At 44.3% G+C, this 12379-nt stretch overlaps 1 protein-coding gene across 1 annotated transcript in view; it reads left to right on the top strand.

The window, feature by feature from the left end:
• The window catches only part of LMX1B (LIM homeobox transcription factor 1 beta), an 84031-nt gene extending 71915 nt beyond the window's left edge, over window positions 1-12116 (top strand). The window contains exons 3-8 of the mRNA XM_015645269.3: window positions 4883-5115; window positions 7676-7854; window positions 8231-8308; window positions 8706-8772; window positions 9633-9794; window positions 11479-12116. Of these exons, the coding sequence (XP_015500755.1) occupies window positions 4883-5115; window positions 7676-7854; window positions 8231-8308; window positions 8706-8772; window positions 9633-9794; window positions 11479-11636 (877 nt within the window). The 3' untranslated portion in view covers window positions 11637-12116. The remainder of the gene's footprint in view (window positions 1-4882; window positions 5116-7675; window positions 7855-8230; window positions 8309-8705; window positions 8773-9632; window positions 9795-11478) is intronic.
• The last annotated feature ends 263 nt before the right edge of the window (window positions 12117-12379 follow it).

Genomic DNA, 12379 nt, shown 5'->3' with positions numbered 1-12379 from the left:
CCAGGAACAGATGTCTTTCATTAGTAATTTAATTTCTTCTCTTAATAAAACTCAGTTGTGTGGAAAACATACCATATTTTGCACTAGATCTACCCTGTTTGATAGCACAGGAGTGTGGAGTGAACTCCCAGCATCAGAGCAGGCCAGCAGGGGTCTGGGCTGTGAGCAGAGGGAAAAGCATCACACTTAGAGACTACACCAAGAGTACTTACAAAAGCTGTGACCACTGCCTTTGCATGTTTATCAAATAAAGAAAAGCCAGGTATCTGCTGTGGTTGTTGCAACACATAATGTCAGAGTAACGCAGAAAGGGAAGTGACTGAAGGTCTCTGATAGGTAGGAAGCAGCATCTGTCCTCTTGCATACATCAAACACAGTTTAATAACTTCCTATTTACTGCTTCATGGCAGAGGCCCAGTAAATAAACAACCTGACTGAATTAGTCTATTTTTCTACCTTTGTCCTGTATAACAAACCTCTTGAACCATGCTTAATGTGAATGGTAAATTTCACACTGCACATGGACATCTCTCAGCACAGATTAAATTAGTTATAATAAAACAATTAAAATCTATTTGTCCACAGACAGGAGGAAATGAAGGACCTGGCTGAGCCACAGAAAGGTAAAGGGTGGGTTGTCAGGGCACCAGGAGAGTAAACAGCAGAGCCGTGATTCTCAGGAGCAAAGCAGGGTCAAACTTACTGTGAGATAACTGCATGGGATATAATAAATCAGGGGTTCGCATTGCACTCCAGATGGCTGTGCCATGCAGGAAGGCACAGTGGATCATGTAACTGTGGTTGTTTCTAAGGATTACTGATTCAGCCTGCCTTCACAGGGATATCCTAACAAATAAAATCTTTATGGCCTCTTCCGCTGGTGAACTTTTTCATCTACTGGTTAAAGTCAGGACATGCCTTAGCATTTGCATTGCCCCTGACACATATGTAAAATTAATTTAAGTTCACACAGTTTTAGCTGGTAAAGGTTTTTTGATTATCTAGTACTGTAAAGTTGCTTCACAGCATTTGTTGTAAATAGTCAGATGGACAGACAGGCCATTGTTCTGAGCTTTAGCTTGGCTGAGTCCCCCAAGTGTTCCAGGCATAGAGGTAAACACACTTAAAAACCCCTAAACCTATTGAGTTGTCTTTCAAAATTGTCCAGGCAACAGAATTTATTTATAAAACTCTGCAATCATTGATTCAAAACAAGGTTTTCTTGTTCTGCTTTTCTTCTTTGTCCTCTTTGAACTGTTTTCTCTGGAATGTTTTCGTTGTGCTTAGGAGTCGGAGATTTCCTGCGGCTTCTAATAAAGGCATTTGATTTCTACTCTCCACATACTTTAACACATCCAAGGATTTTGAGGTTTGACATTAGCTTAAGAGAGCTGGAGATAATCAGCCATGGGGCTAAAAAGCCAGAGTTATGCAAATTATTTGTAAAATGTATAGAAAGAAAAAAAAAAAACAACCTTTAAATGTGGTTGGTGTGGGACAGTCTTTGTCTCAGCACAGAATATCTGTGTGCTCCCCTTCAAATTTATGGCTTTGATTGAAACCTGTAAAGGGGTGATCTGTAAAGTATTCCTGCTATCCTACACTTCCCAACAGGTTTATTACCATTCGTTTATAAAATGAACAGTCTAACGAGCAGTGGTTTAGATCACACCTATCAAAGTCTGGTCATTTGTCAAGATTAGTTTCCTGTTGTGAGATTGCCTTGTGCAAAAAGAGTGCATAACCTTGTGTTCCTCTTGGGAAGCTGAAAAAATACCTATAAACACCCTATAAGATAGGTTTAATGAAGATTTTATAATCTCAGAATTCAACCCAACATGCTGCTCTGTGTGTGTGTGTATTTGTGTGAATGGATGTTATAATACAGAGTACCTGTGTACAGGGGAGGGAATTTTCTTGACAAGAGTTAAATTCAGGATATGAAGTCTGTGCAGTCAGGGCAATTTAATGTTCATTTGAATGACTCTGATGACTGTGTAATTCGTTATAGCTAAAAGGCTGCCTTGAGAAGCGCTGTTGCAAAAGCACCATCTTTACGGGAATAGTTGGATGTCAGTAAATAACAGAAAATATTTTCTGTTCACGTTAGATATATTTATTTCAAAGAAAAAGTAAAAACATTTTACAAAGAAAAGTAAAAAGACACTAAGGCAGTATGACAGCAAAGGTGCAAGTCAGCAGAACAACACGTTCCACAGGACAAGGAAGTTATCTTCGTGTGCCTGTTTGGGGGAAGGTGCAGGGGATTTATGCTTTCCTGAGCTTTCCTTCTTGAAATTACCTGTAATCTGTGTTCCATTTATGTTTGCACTGCCACTGGACGGTGGCGTATCGTGCGGTTTGCTTGGGAGACAACTGGAGGCAGCCGCAGCCTACCCTGGAGCGGCCCCGGCCCCGCCGCACTTTTATGGGTGAGGGACGGGAGCCGCCGGCTCCGCTGCGCGGCCGCTCCCCGGGGAGAGCTCCGCCAAATCCCCGCTCCGAGCGGGGCCCTGGGGCCGTGAGCGAGCGCTCCCAGTCCAGCCGCGCTGTGCCCGGACACGCCATGGGCAGCGGAGCCCCGCGCTCCCGGTGCATCCCGGTGTGATCTCGGTACATCCCGGTACGGTCTCGATACATCCCGGTACGGTCCCGGTATGATCCCGGTACGGTCCCGATACATCCCGGTGTGATCTCGGTACATCCCGGTACGGTCTCGATACATCCCGGTACGGTCTCGGTACATCCCGGTACACCCGGGCACGATCCCGGTACATCCCGGTGTATCCCGGTACACCCCGGTACATCCCGGTGTATCCCGGTACACCCCGGTGTATCCCGGTACATCCCGGTACACCCCGGTACATCCCGGTGTATCCCGGTACACCCCGGTACACCCCGGTGTATCCCGGTACACCCTGGTACACCCCGGTGTATCCCGGTACACCCCGGTGTATCCCGCTACACCCTGGTACACCCCGGTGTATCCCGGTACATCCCGGTGTATCCCGGTGCCAAGCCATCCCTCCCGCGGCCGGCGGGGACGGCAGAGTGGGGGTGGATGGGGCACAGAGCCTTGGCACCAGTTCTGCCGCTCCTGAGCTCTCCAGGTGTGCCTCGGACAGAGAGGCCAGGCTTGGTTAAATGAGTCAAATAAGGTTAAGCAGTTAAATAGAAAAAACCTTTCTCGATTTTTCAGTGCACCTTTTTTAAAAATTATTTATTTATTTATTTATTTATTTATTTATTTATTTTCCTCCTCTGTGTCTTAATCCTTTCAGCTATAAAATCGTGTAGAGATAAAAATATTTTCTGCTCTAGGAATTTGCTGGCTAAAGCATTGTAAGGAAAGCCTTGCGGACAAAGCAAACTGAGTGTATGGAATAAGCCATCCTGTTCATGGCAGTAACCAGGGTCCTGTGTGGCATCAGTTTCCTTTTGATGGATTTCATTCATTACATACCTGGAAAAGAGCCACTCAGCCCACCTTGCATGGCAGCTACCTTGAGGTTGTGCAAAGGTGTGCACTGAGCCAGCCAGGCTCCCGGTGCAGTCACTCCCAGCTCCTGTCCCTCAGCTGTGTTCTGGATGCTGTGTGCAACCATATTGACATTTGCTTTTCCCTCCTGCCCACTCTGACTCCAGCCCTTTGCTGAGGGCTCGTACTGCCATTTTCCTGCACTTCTCATCTCAGACAAAATGGAGGCTCTGGAGGAATGAGTAACTACCACAGCCTTAGCCTTCTAAAATCAGAGGGAATTGCCTTTTTTGTGAAAAATTATAATTTTGATGATAGGAAAAAGTCAGCATACCCCATGTTAAAAGGCAGAATCTAATTTTTTTTTTTTTTTTTTTTTTCTGTGAGCATACTGGTGCAGTGGTGTTCATTTCCTTTCTGAAATGTAAATGTTCATGCACCTTGCACTGTGATGTATTGCCATAAAAGACACTGAATTTCAAATCACCAGCACACCATGTGACACAGGGATGTAACAGCAATTCTTCTTTATTTGAGGCAGCCCTTTTCTGAAATCTCACTTAGGGTCATTCCCAGCTACCCTTAGAAAAGCAAAATAAAATTAATCTAAATAATTCTAACTTAAACCTAGAAAATTAATGATGGATGAAAGAAAGGGTTTATAGAGCATTAATAAGAACTAGTCTGGATACAGTGTGTGTTCCAGGGTTTGTGATTATACTGGTAATTTGACAGATTGTATCACTGCCTATCTCTGCCAAAGGATGTTTCACACCATTTAAAATGCACAGTACTTCCTTCAGAGACAGGTTGTTCTGGAATAACTCAACATCCAAAGAAAAGCTGTGTTATTTCACTCCTCTCTTTATTGATTGCATGTGTACAATCGTGTGTACACGCACGTGCTCTGCCTCATCAAAAGCACAGCTTTCATGCTCATTTCTGTGTTTATCAGTCTCCTCAGAGACAGACAATACCAAAAATGGAGAGTAATGAAATCTGTTCAGAATAGGGCTTAAGTGCTGAAACCAGAGACCCTGCATAAAACAATGCATGAGCTGGTCCTTCCTCCAAAAGGTGAATTAAAATACATTTAGATTTAAGCAATTGTCCAACTTTGGGAGCAGCCTTTTGTTTCTCATTTTGAAAAGAGAAAAACCACTGAGATAAGGACAGATCTTTGTGGGCTTTGTCCACTAAGGAAAGGTGGTTTAGGTTATCTCGAGACTAAAGGGATTGAGATTTGAAAAAATTGCATGCTGACAATGTTTCCAAACCTCAGGAGGTAAAACTTGCAGTGTGCAGAAGCGTGAGCCAGGCTGATCTGTGCAGACATTGTTGGATTCAGATCCACGCAGGGTATGATCTGACGCTCCCCTTGACTGTGCTGCTTCTTCCTTGCAGGCTGTTCGCTGCCAAGTGCAGCGGCTGCATGGAGAAGATCGCTCCGACGGAGTTCGTGATGCGCGCCCTGGAGTGCGTGTACCACCTGAGCTGCTTCTGCTGCTGCGTGTGCGAGCGCCAGCTGAGGAAAGGGGATGAGTTTGTCCTCAAGGAAGGGCAGCTGCTCTGCAAAAGTGACTATGAGAAAGAGAAAGACTTGTTGAGCTCGGTCAGCCCAGACGACTCAGACTCAGGTGAGCTTTTCCCACACCTGCTCTGACTGGAAAAACTGCATGAGTCTGTAGAGCTTTCTTATAGAAAAGTGCATCCATTTTCACATCCACTTCATCTATATGCATGTGCCACCTATGCAAATTTGCAGGCACAGCTGAAAACATTCCTACTGGCGGTCTGCTTTCCCTAACCTGACTCCCTTCCTTAACTTCCTGCTTAGTAAAAGACAAAATCTTTTTGCTTCCATCAAAGTGCTTTTCTGTAAGATCATAAAGCATTAATCAGGCTGACTTTAGCTACCCGAGACCTCACTCAAGTGTGGCATCAGTATGCTGTTCTCCATAGACATTCTTCCTATGAAGATCTTCTGCACATACAATTTCAGCACTAAACTGGAAAATGGGCACAGCAGTAATATGATTTTCTATGGGGAATCTCACTGCAAATTACAAATAGTACCTTTAAGAAAGATTGCAAGTGCAACACAGATGTACTGTAGAGAATCTGAAAGTAAGTGAGATGTGGGTTTGTGCTGTCATAATTGCACTCTGTTTCCCAAGAAAATACTTAAGAAAATCAACAGCTACCATTCCATTACATGTACAAATGACATGTTTGCCTGTGGTTTATAGGAAAATATGTTACTCCATTTTAACTGGGAGCAGAAATTATCATTAATCTCTAATCTGAGAGCCATAGTCTCCACATGGCTAAAAGTTTTATTTCCACATCAGGAATGCCTCAAGACAAAGGTCTCTGCAGACTTGGCAATGCCTGGGACCAGCCACACTTGGAGCAGTGTTTTAGTTATTGTCACGCTGCGTTTGCAGGGCCTTGAGTACTGGCTCTGGGCTTTTGGTGAACGTGCCTGAGGTGTGGGAGTTCCCCCCTGACTTTCAGCATACCTTGCCCCCCACCAGCTCCAGCGACCCACTGTGCACCTGCCTGGTGTCCACCAAGTGTCCTTGCCCAGCTGTCCACGCGAGGCTGTCCCCACGCTGGGGCTGGTCACAGGCACCTTCCCCCACCCCTGTCCCACTCACAACCGGTGCTGGCAGCTGCGTTTGGCATCAGCTTTCAGCAGGGGTGGGCTCCTTTTCGGGACCAGATCTGGCTTGTGATCTGCAGTGAGGAGCTACCACAGTAGCACAAACCGGTCTTGGTTTCAATTTCATTTCCCTTTGGCACAAAGGGGAGTTTCTTACTCCTGGAGATGCTTTTTTTTCCTCATTATTCTCTGCTAGCCAAACCCAAACCTGAAAAACAAGCCGGCAAATTAAACAAGTTGTTTGTCTCCCATTGTCTAACACAGTGAAAACACTGATCTCCCAAGGGTCTATGTGAGAGCACACAATCTGCAAAGCCCTGGCTGAGAATGTGTCCTGCTTCAATCAAACACTGGACACAAAAGTAACTCTCCAATGAGCAGTATTAATCCTCACACACCTTTCCTTAGAAATGGCATGCTGGAAAGTTAATAATGTCATGGTTATTAAAATGACTGAACTTCTCTTTAATCATTAGGCCAAAGATGCTCATTAAAGTAAAAGGTGATTAGACTGCTAGGTGCATAATAATCACACCCTAAAATGAATTAAAGTCTAATTTGTTGATTCCCCAAATGCAGTCTTTCAGTACATAGAAAATTCAGTGTGTTTCTTCAGGTTGAAGTCCCTATAATAATGTGATAGTATTTTCTGAAAGAAAAATCAGTAGTCTGGTCAAATAAAATATGCTGAGTTGAAAAGATGATTTTCACAACAAAATGTGTATTTACCCCTCAACCTTTGCCACTGTGCTTGAGATTTTCCAGGACAATGTACTAACACGTGTAATATCACCAGATTTTACGAGTATTCAGAATTTAATTATAGAAAATACAAAGGATCTCTTTGGTCTACACAAACATATAGATACTTGTATGTATTTACTGAGAAAGAGAAGTTTGTGCTTGTACATTCAGACTCATTTTAAAACACAGAGGAAGATTACTGATGTTTTCTGTGGGAAGAATAAATGAGATGACAAAGATTGTATTTCATATTATCTCTGGAGCTTCAAAACATTCAAAACAGTATTCAATAACTGGAATCTGCACTATATTTAGTTAGATGGGCTTTGAGATATTTGTGTGATACTTGCTTAATGCTGTTTTGCTGCTATAGCAGTGCAGGCAGCAGTACCTGTCTGCAGATAATGCTCCAGGAGAAGCTGGAGTTCAGTTGTGAAGGTAAAGGTGTTTAAAGGTGAGATTGGAGCAGGTGAGCACATGGGACCATGAGGTTCTGGAAAGGCAAAGTCTCTCTATGCCCAATTCCTGAAAATACTGAAGCATATTATGAATTTCCATCCCCTGATCAGTCCCATGTCCTCAGTTAAAAACTGAAAACATTTTTATGCTTTTGTGGCATTTGATTTAGGCAGAGCACACAGATCAAAGCTGGTCTCTTCCTGCCCACAGCTGCTTTAGGCATTCAAATAACCATGGGACAATAGTTGAGCCTGTTGACTGAAGAACAGTTCTCAAACATTCTGTTTTCTTGGTGGAACAATTGCAATTATATATGCTTTTTTCACCAGTCAAAAGTGACGATGAAGATGGAGATGTTAAGCCCACCAAAGGCCAAGTAACCCAAGGAAAAGGAAGTGATGATGGGAAGGACCCAAGAAGACCTAAACGACCAAGGACAATACTTACTACGCAGCAGAGACGAGCATTCAAAGCATCCTTTGAAGTGTCTTCTAAGCCCTGCAGAAAGGTAGGTGCTTCACCAGGGACCAAGTCAGCTCTGACAGCAGGCCACAGCCCTAGACAGCCCTGCCCCTTCCTGGGGCAATAGCAGTTCCCCTGGGGTGAGAGCAGAGCACTCTTTTTGCACAGAAGTCTTTTATGGGTAAAATTTAGTGTCATTTTCCTTAGCTCACACTCTTTGTTCAGTAGTTACAGAGATGGTAGTGCTATCAGGGGCAGAACCTGACAAGACTCTGCAAAAATATGATGAATTTTTAAAAGTAATTCCATACATTCAATTTTTATTGTAAGTACAAATATTCCTCCTAACAAAACAGATTAGTGTTTTTTGGGATTTTTTTTAACTTATGAAAAATTGCATCATTAAGCATTTCCTCCTGCAGGTCAGAGAAACATTGGCAGCTGAAACAGGGCTCAGCGTGCGAGTCGTCCAGGTCTGGTTTCAAAACCAAAGAGCAAAGGTAGGCTGTTTGTCACATTCTCAAAAGTCAAATGCAGGCTGTGCCTCGACATGGGCTCTTGCCCTGGATGCAGCTCACACTGCAGAAGCCCCATGGCTGAGCTCTATGTGTTCTGCCTGCTCTGCTCTCCACATCCACACTAGAAAGGCAACTTCCAAATACAGACATTAAATTAAATATGCTCAAAGCAGCTCAGGGTTGGGAGTAAATTTTGCATGCAAATCTGAACTGGAAACTGAAATGTTTAAGCTTAGAATTGAAACTGAACCCACAACAGTGTGTGCATAAGTATAAATGGCCTGCATTAACTGATAACATGTTTGCAGACAGTTTTGTAAAGAAATAAAATTGTTGCATTTGGAGCCATAAGATTGTTCTGTTCTTCTGCTTTTTTTAGATGAAAAAGCTAGCACGAAGGCACCAACAGCAGCAGGAGCAACAGAACTCGCAGCGACTAGGACAAGGTAGGGGGTTTGTGAAAAAGCAAAGTGAGAGAGAATCTGCAACTGTCTGGAAGTGCTATTCCCACATGATACTTTAATACAGAGATCCAGGGCACGATCTGGGTTTGCAGGTCTGTGGGTGACGTGTGCCATCAGCAGTGGAAGGACACAGAGGTGTGCCTGAGTGCCCACGCCAGCTTACCCCAAGTTCTCCTGGTGGGATCAGACCCCAGAGGCGCTCACACAGAAGTTGTTACCTCATTTCTGGTAGAAATGTGCCACGGGGAGGTATTTGCACTGGAGGAAATCTCCAGGAGGCTTGCTCCAGACAGATCCTCCAGTTTGTTTTCTTCTGCAGTAAGGGGCACAGTGCTCAGCTGGGAATCTGCACAGGTGTCAGCATTACTGCCCCAGACAAGGCATGGAGAGCCCCCCGTGCCCCCACAAGTGTTGGACTGCACAGAGGCACTGGGACTTGCTCTGCTGCTCTGGAGATACTCTTGAGTATCTCCAGGTCCCAAGACCTTTCAGCCTCAAATCCTCCATTTTACCCAGAGCAGAAAAACTGGGACCAGCAGAAGTTAGAGGATAACTGGGCTCAGTCATACAGAGTATAAAGACTTTGGGAGGATAGGGGCCAGGACCTAGGAGCTCCAGAAATTATGTAGTCAGTAATTACAAGTCTTTACATTTACAATTTACATTTACATTTACATTCACATTTACATTTACAAGCTCATTGCTCAGGGTTCTGTGCTCAGACAAAATTTGGAAAGTTTCTCTGACTGACAGGATACCCTAGCTGTGTTTGCTAGGGTTCATTGCTGCCGCTGATTCTGCCCTTTCCCCAGCAGTAACTGTGCCTCCTCTTTGCTTTGCAGAAGTAATGTCCAACCGAATGGAAGGGATGATGACATCTTACACACCACTTGCACCACCACAGCAGCAGATTGTAGCAATGGAGCAAAGCAGCTATGGCACAGACCCATTTCAGCAGGGTCTTACCCCTCCACAAATGCCAGGCGACCACATGAACCCCTATGGTAAGGCATGCCTCATTCTGCCACATCCCAAGTAGCTGGGTCCATGTGCTGGATCACACACAGGGGCAGCAGCTTTACTGGCTTTTAGAATATTTTTTCTGGGATTTGTACCAGTCAGTTTTATTTGTGTATTTTCTTGTACACATAAGGGGGTAGAACAGAGCTCATCTCAAGCTCTGGACACCTTTCAAAACTATTTCACAGTATAATTCTGATAAATTACAAGCAAGCAACATTACCTCTTGGTTTTTAAATGGTTTTTAAACCATTGTCCAAGACACTGAAAAATAAACACTACCAAATTCTAGCTCCCTCACAAATTTTTCCTTTTTTCTTAGAAGCTTTGAGGAAAAAGTGCCTTCAATAAAGAGAAGTAATCTATTCATTACAAAATGAATAAGCAGCCCTGTAAGACCACTCAGATTGGATGCGTGGATTTGTTAAAGAACAGTTCTTGAGCTACTAAGAGATGGGTTACCACAGGACATTTCTCCTGCATAGTTTTATTCTCTGTCCCAAATCAAGATGACCGTTTGCTTTCAGGATTGCTTGACCACACATCAAACGCATTACAAGCACTAAATGCTCAATTATTGATTCTGGACAATTGCAGTGTGGCATTTAAAAAGAATTTCAGAGGATTTTTCAGACTGTGATTCTCGGCCTTGCGGTAGCCCACAAGGGCCTGTTTCAGACTCCTTTCTGCTGACCAGGAGCACTTCACTGTAGAGGCTCACACGCGCATCACTGTCCTGAGCACAGCGTGCACAGGCCAACAGGAAATCTGCTTTGGGTCTGTGTCAATGCTTTTGCCACTGAGACAAGTCCATGGTGCACACCGGGAAGTTTGGGAGGTCCTGTAAGGAGCTGAGGACATATGAAATCCCCTCAAGCATTAGGTGGCTTGTGATTTTGTGGGTTTGCTTGGCTTTCTGAGTAAAACTCCTTGGGAAGCAGGTTCTGTGCTCCAAAAGGGATGGAGGGGATGGCACAATGCCCTTTTGAATCAGTGTGTGAGGAAAAAGAACCAGACTAATACTTTTTCAGAGCCCCCAGGACTTCAGCTAGAGCTTTTTCTGGAACCTTCAGTGTTGAAGTAAGCTGAAATCTTAGTTACTAAGGGAAGTAGTTCCAAACCAGCCCTAAAGAGTGGAATTTTCTAAAAGGAGAGCGTGTTTACAACTGTAGCTCACTTGAGGCCAGGGAAGCTGGGTCTCTTGCTGGGTCCTGTCACACTGGTAGAACTTTCACCTTGTATGTCTATGAAGACCAGTATGATTATGGCTCTTAGACCATGCTTCCCTGTCATGGGCACTCGATATCTGGTCCCACATTTCTTGACAGTGCCGGTGCTCCCATGAGTGCTGGAGCCCTGGAGAAGCTGGGTCCCTGCTCCTCCCCAGCACCGTTTGCTCCCGTTGTCAGCCAAGACTCTGTTTTGTGCTGCCGACTGAAATTGAAATGAAACCCTGGCAGGTTTGGGCGCATTGCTGCCAGTTGACCCCTGTGGTTGATTTCAAACCCTCCTCCATGTAGGGCAGACCCTCAGAGCCAAAGTAGGTTAACATGTGGCCGCAGAAGCAGGAACGTTCCTGTTTGCTGTGGCGCAGCACGCGAGTGCCCGTGTGTACTGTGCCTCCCCGGCTGCGCAGCATCCCGCTTAACGTGTACATTTCATTTGCAGGAAACGACTCCATTTTTCATGATATCGACAGTGATACCTCTTTAACTAGCTTGAGCGACTGTTTTCTTGCCTCTTCCGAAGTTAACTCCATGCAGGCTAGAGTAGGAAATCCCATTGACAGGCTGTACTCTATGCAGAGCTCCTATTTCGCCTCATGAAAATAAAGAGAACTAACAGCCGGCATCTGTTTAGCCAGTGACTTTTCCAGTGCAGACTCTACAGCCATATGTTGCCCAGCTCTTCCTTCACAGTGACTCTGCTGCCTCTGGACTGCAAAGAGCGTTTTTTTAGGAAGACTATCCCTGTTTGCATATATGTGTATGTATGTATATATATTTTAATACCTACATACATACATACATATATAGAAATATAAAACACATCCACCAGTCCCATACCCTTGATTCCCAGCTGGCGCCAGACCACGAGACAAGCATGGAAGAACAGAAGAACCTGCTCGTCCTCAGCCTTTGATCTGGTTTGGTTTGAGCTCATCATCTTAAAGGAAATGGATTTTGTGGAAAGCTAGACCTTTTCCTCCTCTCTCTCCTCCTTTCTTTTGGATGTCTAAACTTTTTTTTTAAGCCACTGATACTGACATCAGTCAACCATATGACAAATAAATCAAAGAAACTGGAGATTCCTCCTTTTCTTACTGCATGATTCATACTATGTTGTGGATAAATTGCCATTTGAACTGTGAGAAGTTAATGTAAATGTGACGTTCAACATTTGTTTCCTTTCCACACTTTTCTACATAACCTAGATCTGCTCATTAGTTTATAGCCCTTACGCATATGATACTGGGGAAACTGGTTAACAGTATTTGTGGAGAAAGCCAGTGATTTCAGAGTAAGAAAGGTCTATGATCCTGGAGAGGAGATGCATGTTAGGGGCAGAG

Source organism: Parus major, chromosome 17 (assembly GCF_001522545.3).
Source record: "Parus major isolate Abel chromosome 17, Parus_major1.1, whole genome shotgun sequence".
NCBI classification, from domain to species: domain Eukaryota; kingdom Metazoa; phylum Chordata; class Aves; order Passeriformes; family Paridae; genus Parus; species Parus major.
This window is presented reverse-complemented; position numbering and strand designations above follow the sequence as displayed.